This window comes from Poecilia formosa, unplaced genomic scaffold, assembly GCF_000485575.1.
Source record: "Poecilia formosa unplaced genomic scaffold, Poecilia_formosa-5.1.2 Scaffold244, whole genome shotgun sequence".
NCBI lineage: Eukaryota > Metazoa > Chordata > Actinopteri > Cyprinodontiformes > Poeciliidae > Poecilia > Poecilia formosa.
This window is the reverse complement of record NW_006800183.1, coordinates 262,392-279,950: the sequence shown is the minus strand read 5'-3', so window position 1 is coordinate 279,950 and position 17,559 is coordinate 262,392. Positions and strand designations below refer to the sequence as shown.

General features: G+C 36.3%; 2 protein-coding genes across 4 annotated transcripts; both read left to right on the top strand.

Moving 5' to 3' along the window:
- Positions 1–4,440: 4,440 nt before the first annotated feature.
- arl13a (ADP-ribosylation factor-like 13A) lies at positions 4,441–10,971 on the top strand. Of its 3 annotated transcripts, XM_007569661.2 has the most exons (10): positions 4,441–4,545; positions 6,378–6,494; positions 7,369–7,439; positions 7,517–7,769; positions 7,861–7,966; positions 8,280–8,485; positions 8,578–8,686; positions 9,949–10,219; positions 10,300–10,413; positions 10,518–10,971. In XM_007569661.2, the coding sequence occupies exons 1-10, from the start codon at positions 4,526–4,528 to the stop codon at positions 10,577–10,579; spliced, it is 1,329 nt and encodes a 442-aa protein (XP_007569723.1). In that variant the 5' UTR covers positions 4,441–4,525; the 3' UTR covers positions 10,580–10,971. The 3 variants fall into 3 exon arrangements, with proteins under 3 accessions (XP_007569723.1, XP_016535999.1, XP_016536000.1); XM_016680513.1 differs by lacking the exon at positions 4,441–4,545 and having other exon boundaries at positions 6,030–6,494; XM_016680514.1 differs by lacking the exon at positions 4,441–4,545 and having other exon boundaries at positions 6,030–6,494; positions 10,498–10,971.
- Positions 10,972–12,601: 1,630 nt separating this feature from the next.
- Positions 12,602–16,578, top strand: tmem35 (transmembrane protein 35). Its single transcript, XM_007569660.2, has 2 exons — positions 12,602–12,966; positions 15,345–16,578. Exons 1-2 carry the CDS (start codon positions 12,847–12,849, stop codon positions 15,708–15,710), a joined length of 486 nt encoding a protein of 161 aa, XP_007569722.1. The 5' UTR covers positions 12,602–12,846; the 3' UTR covers positions 15,711–16,578.
- Positions 16,579–17,559: the final 981 nt, after the last annotated feature.

Sequence of the window (17,559 nt, the reverse complement as noted above, 5' to 3'; positions counted from 1 at the left end):
AAGTAGCCTTTAAGCAAGATAAAGGAACTTGTTTTCATTAAATAATTCCTTAATATTGATGAAAAAGTAATGGTTCCACTATAATATTATTTCACTTATGATAGAGAAAAAAATGCCTTGTTATAAAATACTACTTCTGCCAGGGGAAATAAACCTTTTTCATCAATATTAAGCAATTAATTAACTTAAACAAGCTCCTATAACTTGTTTAAAAGTTACTTATAAGTTAGTTTTACCTTATTTTTAGTGTACTAAGATGTTTGTATTAGGAACTAGACCAAAAACACTTCGGTTTTGGTGTTTTTGCAGTGCAGTAATGGATGTGTTTGCTGTGTGGTGTGAGTGACTGCAGTCAGTGAACCCAGCAGACAGGAAGTTCATCCTGCAGAACCAGAGCAAGCTGCTTGCATGTTTCCTGTGTTACCGATCTTTCAGATTGTTTTGAAATGCTTCACAGGAAATCAAAATAAACGACACTGGAAGATTCAGCTTTTATATCATTAAAAGATCAATCTCAGTTTAAAACCCTGAAACAAACTTCAATATCTTATACATGAGATTTATAAAAGTGCTGCTATTGATCCTTTACTGCACACTCTGCTTCTTTGAATAGATTATCCAGAATGGTGAGTCCTCTCTTACCCAGTAGCTTTTTAAGAATGGGGTTTAACTGATTCATCCTAAAGCGTTACATTTATTAGGCTTTATGAAAATGATGCTGCCACTCATCTACTTTACAGTTGATGAAAAAGTACTGGTACTGATGAGCTTGATGATATTCAAGCGCTGATGCCAATTGTGGCCAAACACTTCAATTTTACTTTAATCTGCTTCAAATGAATAAAAGCTGTGTGGTCATTTATGTTGAATTTTTGTAAATCACAGGTGCGATCTTTATAGTTTTTTTTCTTTTAGGCAGTTAAAATCTACTCAAGTTAATTTGGAACCAAAATGTTTGGTTCCAAATTGTTTGTTTGTATGTTTCTGTACATGTTTCTGTGTCCTGAGATAGAAGTGCGTTACATTGATCTGACTCTTGTGTTTTATTAAAGAAAATGTTTATTTTAATGCTTGGTGATAATGTGCTGTTCACACTAAATGTTTTTGCACAGAATGCATTGTGATGTTTAATGAAATTCATTATCAGATCAGAAATTTGTTCATGCAATTTGAAACAAGAATTTAAATTATTCCAAAGTAAAAATAAGTAGTTATTTTAACTTGATATTGTGAGTAAAATAACAGAGAAATGTGGTTCTTTAACTTATAGATTACAATTTTTTTCCTTACATATTGTGAAATAATTATTTGGTTTAAATTACAGCACTAAGTCTACACTCACAAGTCAAGATTAATTAACTTAAAAACAATGTTTAGACAACTTGTCTCTTGTTAAATCAACTCCATGAACTTTACAAATCAAAACAATTTTCTTTTTGACTTAAATTGCATTTTCAAGGCAGCAGGCGAACCTTCATTTTCAAGTTAACCCACCTTCAGATGTTTTACAGTGTACCTGATTATTCTCAATCAGGAGGTGCTGACTGTAACAAACGCTGCGACATCAGCAGAATAATGCAGAAAGCAGGAGAAAATAGATGCTTGTGTTTTTGCTGCATGAGTGTGAATGTGTGTGTGCGGCTGACGCAGGGATGAGTTTACTCAGCACCGCCTGATTGGACCGGGATTTAAATTACATAATGCGATATAGCACGGAGAGAGGCCGCTGGTTCTGTCTCTGCAAGATGTAACTGGATATTGATTTTGAAGTCCAGCTGAAGCGTTGCCTCTTAAATCTTCTGGTAATGCTCCGCGGCGTTCTTTAAATAAACATGTAATCATATTTAATTGTCAATATATGTGATACATTTGCTGCCTGAATAGGAAAAGATTTATTGCTCAAACGCAATGGTGTTTCAGGCACAACATTTTAATATGGCTCCATCTAGTGGCTGTGTTTGATACATACAGATTATTATTACTGTATTAATACCATTATGCAACAGTCTGTTGAGTTAATCCGCAGTAAACACAGAACTGAGTCATTTTTCCAACTCTGTATATCTGGGTCTGAATTATTTAGACATAGTTAGTTACTAGATTTTATCACAGGTGGGTAGAAAAAACCAAAAATTGTAAAAGCAAAACTACTTCAATGTATTTTTACTCAAGTAAAAGTGAAAATAAACCATCCAAGAAACTATTCCAGTAAGAGTAAAAATACATACTGATCAAAACACCAATAGACAGACGGACATATAAAGTGAAGTGGATTTTTTTGTATTTTAAGGACGAAAATGACAAAGTAACAAAAAATAACAAAATTAGGCAAAAGACAATTTTTCCAAATCAATACAAAACTTATAAAACTTTAGATGTGTGTATATATCTAGTAATTTTTGGTGAAAAGATGTTTGTTTTTTATTCAGTGGGTAGAGAATCCAGACATTTTACTCAAATAAGAGTAGAAATACTTCATAATCAAATTACTCAATTAAAAGAAGTACAACATTGTAAAAATACTTCTGAATTTACACCTTTCAAAAGATACTCAAGTAAATCTAAATATAACCAGTTACTCTCTTATAATTTTTATTATGAAGTGATTCATAATAGAAGAATACATTAGCTATGCCTGTAAAGTGTCATAAGTCAATTCAGTGATTACGTTTATTTGTATATGACATTTCCACCTTATCCTAATCCAAAGACTTTAAAAAAACACCAGTACTTGAGTTTTTTTTTAATTGGTGTGTTTCCATTAAGTGAATTTATTTTTGTAATTACAATTTGTGGATGCAGTTGGAGAAGGGAGCAGGTAGAGGCAAACGAGGAATCAATAAACAGAGGGTGAGACAAAACATAAACAAAAAAAGAATATAAAAAGAGCTGAAAGAGACTAGAACCTAATATAAACAAGAAACAGAAAAAAACAAATCCAAAGCATAAACAATTAGAATAAATTAACTAACAGCAGGGAAAATCAAAAGGAAATGAGAAATAAATGATAAACAGAAATTAGTCCAAACTACAGGAACTAGTATCTGGTTGGACCATTTTTATTTTCAGAAAAGCTTTTATTTTTGTTCTCAAGATGTCCTTACTTATTACACATGTTGGTTCATATTAACACCAAACAGTTTCCTCATATTCACTGACATCTGATTAACTGCGGCCATCTTTGTTGAAGCCAAGCAGAGTAATGCTAACCAATCACGAGGCAGATGTTGAAGCCTTAAGACCCCGCCCCCCTCATTTGCATAATGAGCCAGAAATTCATAAATAAAAGCAAAAAGAGATGAGGAAATATGAAAAGAACAAACACTTGAAACAAAACAAAACAAAATAAAATATATACATTTTTTGTTGAAAATGCATGTGTAAGGAAAAGAAAAAAACAACATATTCATACAGTTCTAGAAAAAATTAAGAGGGCACTTAAAATAATCAGATTCTCTGATTTTACTCTTTATAGGTACATGTTTGAGTAAAATGAACATTGTTCTTTTATTCAATGAACTACTGACATGTCCCTGAAATTCCAAGCAAAATTTTATATTTCTTTGCAAAAAATGAGAAATGGTCAAAAAAGATGGAGTGTTTTCAGAACTCAAATAATGAAAAAAAAAGAAAAAAAAAGTTTATATTCATTTAGAAACAACTTATTTCAACTCAGGAAGAGTTCGGAAATTAATATTTGATGGGATAACCAGGAGATTTTCATTGGTGTTCAGTGCCGTGTGCTCTTCATTTTTCCAGAGTTGTATTTCTGCTTTTATTTTTAATTCTGTCAATTTTGGTCTTCCATAGAAATCTGTAAATGTCTCTTAAAGGACTTTTAAAAACTCTTTATACTCATAAAACACAAAGCATGATTCTCTATAGCTCTCTGTATCATTGTCTGTTGAAATTTTCATTTTTTTCAATTATTTTTTGGATCTCCATTAGCCATTGCCATGACAATATGGCTACTCTTCCAGGATTTACATCACAAAACAAACAAAACATTTATTACAAAAACAGTTGTACAAACTTAATATAGCAATAGTAAAATAGCATATTGATTTTTAAATTTACAATTTTATCCGTTTTTATAATAAAATAATTAAGAAGAGCTCTTTTAAAAGTTCTTAAAAGCTTTTTTTGCAACAGCTTTTAAGAACTGTTGCAAATGTTAATATAATTAACTTTTGCAATATAAAAGTTAATTATATTGAAATATTTAGTCTCTGTAGTACTTTCTGGGAAAGGAGATCATGGAGCGTCACACATCACACCACTCGATACATTTAGTCCTCCTGGACGGATTTATTCACCTCCATTAGGAAAAGTTAAAAAGGAAACCTGCGCCGTCCAATCAGATTATAGGCTGAGCCTGCGCGCTGTCTGATTGGTGGAGAAGTGAGCGCAGCATTTCCCAGGATGCACCTCCCACATGAGGTGACTAACGGCTTAAGGTGAGCCTGATTAGCTGAGCAGCAGGTGGCTGCAGGATGTCAGTCGGGGCGTTCACCCAAACAAATGCATGGACATAGATCTGCTTCTGTGAGTATCTCCATGAATTTTTACATTTGCGTATTTTAATATGTAATTTACTCACATAATCTACTTTTTATTTTAGTGCCAGCAGCACTGAAGATCATTATATTCCGTTTCAGCACCTGAATGACATAGTTATTACTAAAAAAAAAAATCTAATAATGACACATTTTGTGATGAATACTGAGTTTTAAGAGGTTAATGTGGGTTTATTTTGTAAATAGTTTATTAGTTATCACTGAGATTTCTGAGGAACAGCAAAATAGTTTTATAATTTCACTTGACGGTTTGGTAATTTTGTTTTAAGTCTTCTAGCTTTATGCCTTGGTGAAAAAACTCCATAACCACAATGCTTTTGCATTTGCAAAACTCTGAGTAGAAAATTCAGTTGAAGGTAAACAACATCCAATTAACCATTTGTCAAAGATTCAAAATCCTTCAGACGGCAAAACTTTAAGAGATTATGGAAACTTTAAATCTGTTTTAATGTGTGTATGTAGGTTATTTTGATTGAAAATAACAAATATTTGCCTGGATAAATTATGACTGCACAGTCAGTAGAGGTGTGTTGATATATTAAGTGTTTAAGAAGCTGCGTTCTGAATCTCTGATGCCTTTCCAAGTAATTAACTGTGTTTAAATTACAAATATGAGCAAACTCTGTCGATATCCCACTAAAAAAACAAAACAAAATTTCACAATTGCAGTGCGTCCATTAGATAAGAAACGCAATTAAAAATCACATGTGAAAAAGTATGTTCATGTGATAAATCATTAAAAAACATACTGTGTCCAACTACTTCCTGTCGTCTTCTTCTTGTGCCAGTAGCAACATCATGTGACTCGTGTGATGTGAAAAAAGTAGTAATATTCATAACCACTAATTCCTTTTCCCATCCAGTACCGAGTGAATTTCAAGCTAGAATCTGTGTTACCAATCCGAAACCGATAATTTGTCCAAAAACACCTAATATGTTTTGTAAATCTTAAAAAGAAAAGAAGTGGTGTAATTCAGATTTTGAACATTACTGTATTTTATTTATTTTAAAGTCTGAAGCAGGCAATCATATCAGTAACTCAGTACATAAAATCATAAATAAATCCTTTTTTAATTATTAGGAACTATTATAAAATGAAAGCTTGACTCCTAATTGACATGATGGATGGAATGGATGGCGTCCATCTTTGAAACGTTCCCTCATTTCCATGTTTTTAAGGAACAGTGGCATATTTACTGTTTTCCCTTTTAGTCCATTTCGTTTATTCCTCAGAACTTCTTCTGCCTTCAAAAAGACTCTAATCTAGGCAAAATCTCAATAATTTAGCTAATTTCTAATATGTTCTTGTTAGGATACATTACATCTAAATTGACTGGAGCATTTCAGTATGAATCTGCACATCATTAGAAAAAAGGCCTTCTATCACAGTTTTGCTAAATAACACACTCTATGCTAGCGTCAAAACATTTTTATCAGAAAACTGTTTTTTCTCTATTATTTTTGCTGAGGACAAATACGGGTCATCATGTGAACAACACCGTCAAAGTGGGCCATTCTAAACGGCCCTCAGCAGATTATGGTGCCTGAGCAGATGTACTTGACAAACTTATATCTAGCAGGTTAGTCAGTGGCCTGAATACCTCAGACAGACCTTCTGCTCAGCGTCTGCTGCAACGCACGTGGGGAACCGCCAACCATCTGGGGTCGTCCCTAAAGCCCAGAGTAAACAGACATTAAGCGTCTTTGAATCAGACCCGACCATAAACCCGTTTACTCCAGCTGCTCCAGCCCCTTTTTACGACTAATGCTGAGGTTTACCGGCTGCCTGCCTGCCTGCAGGTACCAGTTCCAGAGAAGATGGTGGCCGCTGTGCTCACCTTGTTCTCCTCAAGTCAACATGTTCAACCTGATGAGCAACTGCTGCAGCTGGGTCGCCAAAATCCAGGAGCCACTCAGGTACGCACTGCCGCTTTCTCAACCTGAACCTCCAATGGACAAAAATGCATTTGATGATTTTTTTCTGGTTTTGCTTTTTTTTTTTTTTTTTGTCTTGCTTGCATGTTTTGAGATCATGAAACAAAGACCGCCAGAGTAAACAGAAAATAAAGGGCTTAAATCTTACTTTCATTTAATAATAGAAATTAGCTATACCTAAAAATCTGGTCCTTTCCACTGAAATCTAATACCTAATTTAGTTACTTCTGATGACAACATTTAGCCTAAAACACTATTTTAGTTCACTCTTCGCTGCAGAATTGTTTAAATTCAGCCAAGTTGGAGTTTGACGAGCCCCATCCCAACCTTCATTTTGTTATCTTCGTTATCTTCCTTCGTCCTACTTCAGAGTGTCAGACAGGTGCTAATTAAGAGATTTATTGTTTCTGCGGGTTTGGCAGAAATCATCCAGGGTTGTGATCAGTGAAATCTAACTTTGCTTTCTACAAAAGCCATTGCTGTACAATGGCTACTGGAAAATATGAGAATATGTTTTGTGGTTGACCTCCCAGAAACCAATTGCTGCATTCTTGCTTGTTGTGCAGAGATGTACAGTTATACAATTGCACATCTGTTTGCAGCCATTTTCACGTGCAATGTGAACATTCAGTTAAGTGGGCGTGGCCAGCAGCAGCTTATTTGGATTTAAAGTGACAGAGGCCCTAAAGCAGCTAAAATAGGACTAAGATCTAATTATCTAAGAACGATTTTGTGCAAAAAAACTGTAATGAACATGTTTTATAGAGCCCATAGACTGATCCTAACTTGTTCAAGGAAGCATAAAATGTCACCTTCAAAAGAGAACTGATATAGCTCTGTTTTTATTTCTCTGAAGGAAAGTGACCATTCTCGTGGTTGGTCTTGACAAAGCAGGAAAAACCTCATCGATCAGAGGGATGTTAAGAGGTACAGTCCTAAACACAGCAGCGTTAGATATCGTCAGCAGGAATGTAACACCCGACTCGCCTGTTCTGCTGCTCCAGTCCCTCCTGGTGTCGACGCGGGGCCAACCCACGGCTGCATTAAAAACGAGCTGAGAGTGGAGAACTACCTCGTCACGCTGCTGGACGTCGGAGGATCAGCGGAGTCCCGTGGAGCGTGGAGGGAGCTCTACGGAGAAGCCCATGGCGTCATCTTTGTGGTGGACTCCAGCGACAGGCAGAGGATGAAGGAGGCCAGGGACGTTCTCGCAGACCTGCTGAAGCAACCGAGGGTTGCAGGAAAACCCATATTAGTGTAACGACTTCCTGCTGTTAACCTGACTTCTAGTTCTGGTTGAACTTAAATTATATTGGATTAATCGCCATGTGTGTTGTTGTGCTTTCAGGTTGGCAAACAAACAGGATAAGATGAATGCGCTGCTGGGAAGTGAACTGATTGAGATTCTTTCCTTAGAGAAGCTGGTCAACCAAAGCCGCTCTCTGTGCCATATTGTGAGTAAAGTTCAGAGGTCGCCTTGGGAACAAGGTCACAGAAAAACTGGATGTAGAAACTCAAGTAGGATGGATGGATGGATGGATGGATGGATGGATGGATGGATGGATGGATGGATGGACTGACCGATGGATGAACATATAGATGGATGGGTTGATAAACAAATTGAAGGATGGATGGATAAAAGGAAGTTTTTTTTTACTCTACTTTATTTTCCCTATTTAAAATCTACTTTTCCATTAGTTCAGGAATCCTGATGACAATGAAGTCAGACTGAAATATGAAGATTGAACCCTTAGTTTTTCTTCCCAGGAGCCTTGCTCAGCCTTAATGGACCTGCGGCGCTGGTCGGACAGAAAGACTCTGCGAGGCCTCCGCTGGTTGCTGCGAGCTGTTTGCCTGGATTACCCGGATCTGTGTGCCCGGGTGGCGCAGGACAGCAAGCGGCCTCTGGAGCCCCGGGAGAGAGAAAAGAAAGGCAGACCCGAGAAAGTGCAAAGAATATCCAAACTTGAACGGTACTGTCAGAACCAGAGAAAGACTGAATACAACAGGGATTGATTCTTTTAACAAGACCTGATGGTTAATTTTCACTTTCGTCTCACCTCAGAATGAGATCCAGCAAGTCGGATCTGCGTCAGGTTCATCGGTCCAGAGACAAAGAGAAAAGGAACAGTGGTGAAGGAAAGCTGCAGCCCATTAGGAACATGCTGCAGAAGGTCAGAAGAACATTGGTTTTCATCACGGCAAAAAAAGATTCTCTGGAAATAATAGACCCGATAGCAAATTTCAGTCATCATGTACATTACAATTACTTTCAGTTCACATTTAGGACGTTTTTTTGTTTGTTTGTTTGTTTCGTTTGTTTGCTTTACTTCTATTTGGGTCTAAACTGCGTCTGCAAACAGTCGAAACAATTTAAAATTAAAAATAATAGTAATAGAAAAACACCTAGAAGTTTTTTGGCAGTAAGTTGATGTCTTTTGCGTTCTGGAAACTTAGCAGTTTCAAAAACCTCCAGACACCTGAGTCATAATCAACAGGCACCGAACCGTTGCCTAGCAACCCAGCGAGCCCTGCCGCTGAGTTGCTAGCGCTGGGCTCGCTAGCAACCCATCGAGCTCCGGCCTGTTTAGTCAGCCAGTTTAACAGCTGTATGCGCTGTATAGCGGCTGCTTGAAAATATAATAATCTTGTTGTTGACTTACCACCCAGAAACAGGAGGGTAATACTTTTCAAAGATGTACGGTTATTTTGCCCATCTGTTTGCCGCCATTTTGAAGAGCGAGTGTAATCGTTGAGTTTGGGCCGTGGCTATCAGCAGCCTATTCGGCTTTAAAATGACAGGAGCTGCGTTTCCATTTCACATGTGTGAATAACTTTGCAGATATTCCGCTAATGTCGAGAAAACATATTTATAAAAAAAAAATCGCAATTATCACGCCCAAGTCATAAAAAGCATGCGGCGCCACCATCCTCCAACTACTTCCTATCGTCTTCTTCGTCTTTTCCGCCCGTAGTGACAGCCTGTTGATCATGTGATGTGAACAAGTGTTTGCATTGCAGTTTTGTGCAATATGCTAATTTTGATACAGCCCAAAATCCATCTCATCCTAGGGTGGTAAGTTTTTTTTTATTGAAAAACGAGAGTTTCTTTCAATACTTTAATGTTTCCATTAAGCAAATTTATTTTTGTAATTGCAATTTGCCCAGTTATATGGTCAATTGAAACAAGCCTTGAGGGGCTCAAGATTAAAATTGGCAGAACTGATCAGACTAAAATGACATTATCTAAGAATGATTTTGTACCAAAAAATGTAATGATCATGTTTTGTATCCTAACATGAACATAATAAGTCACATTTTAAACCAACTAAATTCTTAACATGTCTTCTTTTGCCATCAAAAGCGAGAACAGAAATCTGAAGAATCTGGTGGATTAAACATGAGCAGCAACAAAATAACAAGTCTTGTTTTCCAGGAAAACACACTGAAGAAGAGGCTGAGGTCAAAGAAGATGAAGAAAAAACCAGTGAAGGTCAAAGAAGGTGTAAAAGATGTTGAAGAAGCACCTGAAGAGGAAGAGGAGGGTGAAGCAAATGAAGGAGAGCAAGAAAGTTCTGGAAGCAGAGACAAAGCCAGCAGTGCCCTGATCCCTCCGAAGAAAAGCAAACTGAAAAGCAAGACAAAGGTGAAAGAAGATATGCTGGATGCTCCAGGATCCCTGGAAAGCAACGAGACACCAACTAAAGGTTGTCCTTAGCTGCCTTATGTTGTTCGTTATGGTGTGTAGAGATGAAACCTCATATTTTTTTATTTATTTTAACTATAGCTAAAGGAGAAAGGAAGAAGAAGAAGGTTGTGAAGGTAAAAAGAAAAAACAAGATCAACACGGAGGGAATGCCGGTGGCGTACTCTCAACCCGTGGACCTTTCTGAAACCTTTGGTGAGGCACAAACACTTCTTCTTACCTCCTCCTGTCAGATAAAATAACCCAGGACTCTGAAAATACAAACTTTAATTTAAACAGATGAACCTGTCTCCCGGTAGATCTGTACCGAAAAGCAATCCAGGCTCTGAAGGAACGTCAGGATCAAGCTCAGGGACAGTGAATCCGGTTGCTTCCGACTCTCCAAACAGACACAACCTACAATCTATGCTCAACACTCCTCATCCACTTGGAAATAACTGCGACTTTTACCAAACAAGGAAAGTTGTATTGACCTCCTGACCCCTGAGCACTTGAGGAGAAGTCTCAGTGTGCAGTGAAGGGAAGGCAAAAAAAGAAAGTCGTGTTGTACAGTGTACAAAAAAGAGAACATTTAGGCAGTATTGTGAGTACATGGCCAAAATATTGATCTGTAGTTTGTAAAATGTGATAATTTTTAAACTGTATTTTTTAATATTATTTGAGAATTATCCAACAATGAGCTGATATCTTTGCAAAAACTGCTGTATTCCTGATTAGATTATGAAATGTAATAAAAACATTGTCTCTAACGTGGCTGGTCTCTTGTTAAAGTCGGACATCTTGGCTTTATGGTTTTGATGTTTGGAATCAAGCTATTTTCACATTTTAACCATTAAAGGTATCCCAAACTGAGAGAAAATGAGTATTTTCATGGAAGGCAGCCACAAACGACCCGTGAGCTGGATTGACCTTGGTGACGCATGTTTTCCATCTCCTCGGACGGAGAGCGAGAGGAGGATGGAGAAAAACGGACCTGCTCCAGAATCAAGTTCTTCAACCTGGACTAAAAATTTCAGCTGACTCCTTTAGGTGAATTTAGGAGTTGACTTTTGGATACAAACATGCCAAGGATAAAGCTCTGAAGTCGGGTCACTGAGTTCTTTCCTGCTTTGATTTTTCACTTAAACAGTTTAGATCAAACTTTCCAGACTTATTACAATACAGATAAACATAATCTGTGTTTATCACTCTTTCATTGGTGGTATTCCTTGGTTTCCAATGCTAAACCCTTTAGCAAGAGAGATGTGTTCAATGTCTGGAAAAAAATTTAGTTTTATAATCTGATGAAACAAAGATGAAGCTTTATGGACACATTGATGTACATTTACAGTGTTGAGGTAGGTTTGGGCGAAATGACTTAAAAATAAAATCTCAGTTTTATTTTTTTGTGTTTTGTTTTTCATTTAAAATACAACAAAAGTAAAATGTGAACTTTTGCAGCACCAAATGAAACTCTAAAATGGTGGAATTAGAAACTTAGAAGCAATAAAAATAAAAAATAAAACAGTTTTTAATTCATTTGATAGTTTTTTTCTTTTTTACCTGATTTCCTATTTTAATAGATTTTTGTTAGTGCTTTCTTTTGTAAAAGAAAAATAAATTAGAAATGATAGAAAAATATTTTCAAAATGACTTATTGTCCCTTCTGTGAGTTGTACAATGGCTACCAGGCTACAACATTTTTAAAATTGTTTAATTACAAGAATATAGTCATAATTAATCACTAGTAAAGATGTAATATTACCAGAAGAACATAGACTGTCTGTCAAGATAGACACATTTGTCATTTCAAAGTCAAAATTTAAAGTCACACAAATAAAACATTTCTTAAGAATTTACAAGCTGTGGTCATATTTTTACAGAAACTTTTAACTGTCAAAGCTTGAAAATAAATTCAGGAGCAGTATCTTGTTTAAACTAGAAAACTTTCTCGAGATGCAGTATTGAATTGAGAAAACTTTCTCATTTTTCAAAACTGGTAGTAATAAGTTTAGTCTCTCAGTAAAACTAAAAAATAGTGAGAAGAGAGTCATAGCAAGCCTCTTTATGTCTTATTAACAAGTCCAAATGTGTCCGATGAGCATATTTTGATATCTCGTTGTGGTTATAACGAATTTTTTATGGTATGATCTTCTTGTTACAACAAGATACTGCTCCTGAATTTATTTCCAAGCTCTGGCAGAATGTTTCCATACATTCCATGTGCAAATCTTTAATTTTACAAGCTCGCTTGTAAGCTCAACCAATTTAATTTAGCTTCTCCTGTCTTTTGTGGTGGTTCTTCCATGAAATAATTTTGTCCACAGGCCCCATACAGCTAATCCTGTGCAGTGACTAGATAGCGTATCATGGTTGCCTAGCAACACCAACTGCTGCCAAAAACCATTCCCTCTCAGCTGTTCAGTTTCACCAGTCTGTGGCCTAATAGCGGGTTTAAATTGCGCTCTGTTATGTATAATTGTGAAGAAAGCCCCCCACTCGGGGATGCGGCGTAAAGTGGCGGTGGCACCGTGTCGCCATTTTTTTCTGGTTCATCCAGAAGCCCATCCCCCTGGTTGAGGGAAACCGTCCGACTTTCATTCACTTTCCACTGGGAAGCGGCCCGGCTGCGTGTGCGGCGGTTGAAACATGGCCTCGCCAAGGACAATAACCATAGTGGCCCTTTCTTTTGCTCTGGGTTTATTTTTCGTGTTTATGGGAACTATCAAGCTCACCCCGAGACTAAGCAAAGATGCCTACAGTGAAATGGTGAGTAAGCGTTGATTCTTTAGCGCATCAGTCGGGCTAAATGAGAGCCATTGTTCTAGGCTTGCTGCAAACGCGCTCGAATATTAACATATGGAGACGCTGACCTAAATAATGAAAAAACCGGAAAATTAGTTATTTGTAGAGCAACGTGCCACATTAAAGTTTTGTTATCCCTGTGAAGAATTGGGTTATATTGCAGATATATGTGATTCTGCTGTAATCATCATTGTGAAGGTCATTTTATTGTAAAATAAACATCATAATATTTCTCCATCAATGTACAACGCATACAAAAACCTTCCGAAATAGGCGCTGCGGAAACACATTAATTTAAGATATATATTTCTTGTTAAGCCGGTGTATTTACTCACATTTATGCAGAAATAATAACGATTTACTATGTGTATACATTTAAAAGTGTAGTTGCACAGCTTCCTTTTTTGAATTAAAGAAAGAAAAAGAACTGAAGAGCAATGGCGGCGCATTCGAGCAATTTCTGAGATGCACCTGCAGGTGCTGATGTTGAAACATCCTGCACGGATCAGGACTGACTGGAGGGCATCCCAATGATCCCCATCAAAAATAAAAGAGAATCATAAAGGCATACATTCATATTACACATTAATTAATGTTGGATATATGAAAATAGACAAATATATAAACAAATAATTGGATTCAAAATGAGAATGGGTGGAGTAAACTTAAGATTTCATCATGATATATGTGTAATTTATTGTTAAAAGTGCGGATAAAAGACTTTTGGGGATACCCAGTCACTGCATACCTACCAATGCCTCACAAAAACAAAACCGGCTCTAAAATAAACTTTCTCGTTTTTAATAATGGTACTTTACTGCAACAGTTGCATTCAGCAATACAGTAGTACTGATAAACACTTAATAATTGGATGCATTTATATTTGGAGGTGTAAATGGAAGCATTTAATGTATTGTGCAGAATTAGTGACAACAGTTCTGCAAACATAGTTACTTGTTGTCACATGATTTATTTAATGACATATTAATTATAATTTTCATGATAATGACTGATTACCTGACATTGAACCATTCTTAAATTATAATATTAAAGATGAATAGTTTATTAATATGTAATTAAATAACTTAGTGTATCCAAATGTGGCTTCGTCGTGTGTTAAAGATAGACACATTTATTTGGTTATTTCATTGTTATTAGGATTATTTATAGAATGCCTGCACTCCAATGCATTGTGAAAATAAACTTTCTCTGTTTCGTCAAAAAGACCCCAGTAGGGATTGGCAATCATTGTATTAGTTATTGATATGAAATGTTATTGTTAGTGAAATGACCATGATAAAAACTGTGGTTGGTTTTAAAATTAAACCAATCACAATTTTGATCAATTATGTTTATAAAGTCTCGAAACAAACTGCATTTGAAAATCCTTTGTTGTTTTAATGAGAGCATAAGTATTTACAATGTTACATGAGTTAATCATAAAATTATTTAATTTAAATCATTTTAAAAAATCTGTTATTTATGTAACTATGTATTCGGTAGACCATTGACATATTTTATTTAGCTTTTATTTATTTAATGACATATTAAGCCAGGTATCACATAATTTGTTTATTTCCTTGTTGACGTTTGTCTTGGATTTGTTTTTTTTACCCTTGATACTGTAACAGGGGGTCTTTGAAATACAATTTAATTTTTTTAAATAATTATAGATTTGTTTAATCATTTAAAATTATTGAGAATTTTAAAAATATATATTTGATAAATGGTTTAGTCCAAAAAATTATGGAAGATTTCTAGATGTATTAAATGTGTTGTTCTTGGTGTTGTGACACTTTTTGTCACAACTTTTGTAGGCCAAAAGTGGCTCTTAACTGTCTCTTCTTTGTTATTTGGATTGATGCTGGTTATAGATTAACTACAGGTGCACTGATAAATCGGTGGTAATTTTCTTCATTTTGGGAGATCTTTGATTGGCCAATACTTAAATGTGAAATCGATCTTATCCGCTGATCTTGTCTACCTCAGCAAAGGTCTAAAAATCAGCCTTTGTCCTCTTCTGCTCTGCTGTGAGAGGTCTGACTGACAGACCGGCCCACCAGGTCATATCTGCACGTTTGCAGTTAACAATAGTCACCCCAGTTATTCAGCAACATTCTTGCTATATTTTGTGATATTTCAGACTAAAAAAATGGTATTGGCCAAAATCGAAATCGGCAGGTCAGGCTTTTTATAGATTGGTGATCAGATAGAAAACTGCAGTCATTGCAGCCCCAATAGTAACTGTTTAAAAAACTAACACTTGGATATGCTGAATATGGTGAAAGCATTTAGAGAGTGTTTAGCTTTTTCTTTGCATTTTTTATTTTTTATTTTTGCAGAAAAGGGCATACAAGAGCTACGCCAAGGCGCTGCCAGGTCTGAAAAAGATCGGCATCAGCTCCGTTCTGCTTCGCAAGATCATTGGGTCCCTAGAAGTGGGCTGTGGAGTGGTGCTGACCCTGGTCCCGGGCCGGCCGAAGGATGTGGCCAACTTCTTGCTGCTGCTCGTCATGCTGGCTGTGCTGTTCTTCCACCAGCTAGTGGGGGACCCCCTGAAGCGATACGCCCACGCTCTAGTCTTTGGTATTCTGCTTACCTGCCGGCTGCTCATCGCCCGGCAGAGCGATGATCGGCCCGAGCGGGAGGACACCCGGGAGGAGCTGCAAATCAACGACCAGGAAAGGAACAAGGTCAAGCAGTCTTAAGGTCTTCAGCGGTAAAGGAAAAAATGGATTGCAGTAATTGAAAATTAAAGGGAATCATTCACTTCTAGTAATAACCCTCCACATACACATGTCCTCTGTCGTCCAGCTGGCTGACTGATTAAATTCACCAATTCCTCTGCACTTCCACTGTGAAACTAAGAACTCATGTTCCTTTTCTCCTCTGCATAATCGTGGACAATCATGTCTGACTGATCTCAACTTATTGTCACCACAGTCCTGTTTTCTATTTATTTGAGTGCTGCAGCTGTAATAAATGTTTGTGTTTTTACTTGAGTACATATGTTAATTGTTGATTTGAGAATGCCGTTTCTCCATCAGTCTTTGGATCTAGTTTTTTCTAATTTGTTTTTATACCGTAAGTAGCTAGGAGAGACCTGTTATAAATCAATTTGAAGCATGCTTAATTTAGTCAGGAGTGCATAAGCCAAAAAAGAACTGTTGATAAAATTTTGTACCACTTACATGTCAACTTTTCAAAGATGTGGCAACACAAAGACGAATTACACAAAATAATGCAAATGCTCATTTACTGTTTATTTCAGTAGATATTTCTGGGTGTTCACATGATAGCCTGTTTTAAAATGAAATAATCTGGATATTCTCTTTCTTCTGCCAGGTTTAAGGCAACACAGATTGCCTCAGGTGTTTGCTGCTAACTGATACAGCAGCAACTTAACCAAAACAATTATAATTTTTGCCTGTAAGAACTTGTATTTTATTCCTTGTAATTCACTGTTACAGTACGAAACTGGGTGATTTTTTTCCATCTTTGAGCATTTTAGGTGCAGTTACAAATCCTGTCAATATTTCTGTAAATGAAGAACTTTAAATAAAGAATTGGAGGTGAGAGTGACCTTTTTCCCCCTTTTTATCCATGGCATTTCATTCAAAGCCACGTCAGTTTTGCAGCAGAAGCTAACAGGCATTGTCAGCATGAGTATATCATATCAGAGCTTTTAATGACCCATTTGAAGCATTATTTTTTCTGGATTTTAAGTGTATACAACAACTTAGAGGAATTATGAAAACAATTATTCTGTGACGAAGCATCATTTTGTGAACCAGGTTTTAAGTAGATTATATTGAACAGGTCTTTTTTGTAACTGATCATTTGTTCTCTATCTACTTACCTGATAAAATTAATTTTAAATCAAATAAAACTATTAGAATTGAGGGCCGGGCTGTCCCAAAAGTCTGAAGTTAGCCTGATAGCATGCTATCTTGTTAAGTAGTTTTGGTGTGTTTGGATTTATTGCCCCATGGAAACACCTTGTAACTTGTACCTGTGGTTCGTGGTATGATGTATCACTACTACTGGCAGCAAAATAGACCCTCGTCACTGTCACCAACACAATGCTTTACATAGGTTTGAAAGCTTTAACTGGGCATTTCCAAACTTACTTATTGTTATGCTGTCCAAATATTTTAATTGGGTTAGGTTCCTATATTTTGATCCTCTATTTTGACCAAAATCCTTTCCTTTGAGGTGACAGAAACTAGTTCAGATGTGAAAAACATAGCCACAATTTTAAGTTCCATCAAGAAAGTAATGCCAAACATGCATCGAATCTGGTTTGGAATGGATGAAGAAGGCTAACTTTAAGTATATTGAAGTGCCTGAAGCTAGTTTTGAGAATTATTCTTCAGCAATATTCTACTGGCAATATACAGTTTGACAAAAATATAACAAAAATCTTACTATGTTATTCTTACACTTGAGTGATTAAATATTTCCCCCAAATAAGAGAAGAAGAAAAAAATACACAAAACAAAATGTTCATATTTATTATCAGGGAAACCGCTAGCTTCTTCTCTCAGCAGGAACTAC

Excerpts from the sequence above, each read along its gene's own strand:
- arl13a (XM_016680513.1), top strand. The coding sequence starts at position 6,343 with ATGCTGAGGTTTACCGGCTGCCTGCCTGCCTGCAGGTACCAGTTCCAG. Across the intron at positions 7,440-7,516 it reads GATCAGAGGGATGTTAAGAG|TCCCTCCTGGTGTCGACGCG; the intron begins GTACAGTCCTAA and ends CTGCTGCTCCAG. Across the intron at positions 8,486-8,577 it reads AGAATATCCAAACTTGAACG|AATGAGATCCAGCAAGTCGG; the intron begins GTACTGTCAGAA and ends GTCTCACCTCAG.
- tmem35 (XM_007569660.2), top strand. The coding sequence starts at position 12,847 with ATGGCCTCGCCAAGGACAATAACCATAGTGGCCCTTTCTTTTGCTCTG. Across the intron at positions 12,967-15,344 it reads AAGATGCCTACAGTGAAATG|AAAAGGGCATACAAGAGCTA; the intron begins GTGAGTAAGCGT and ends TTATTTTTGCAG.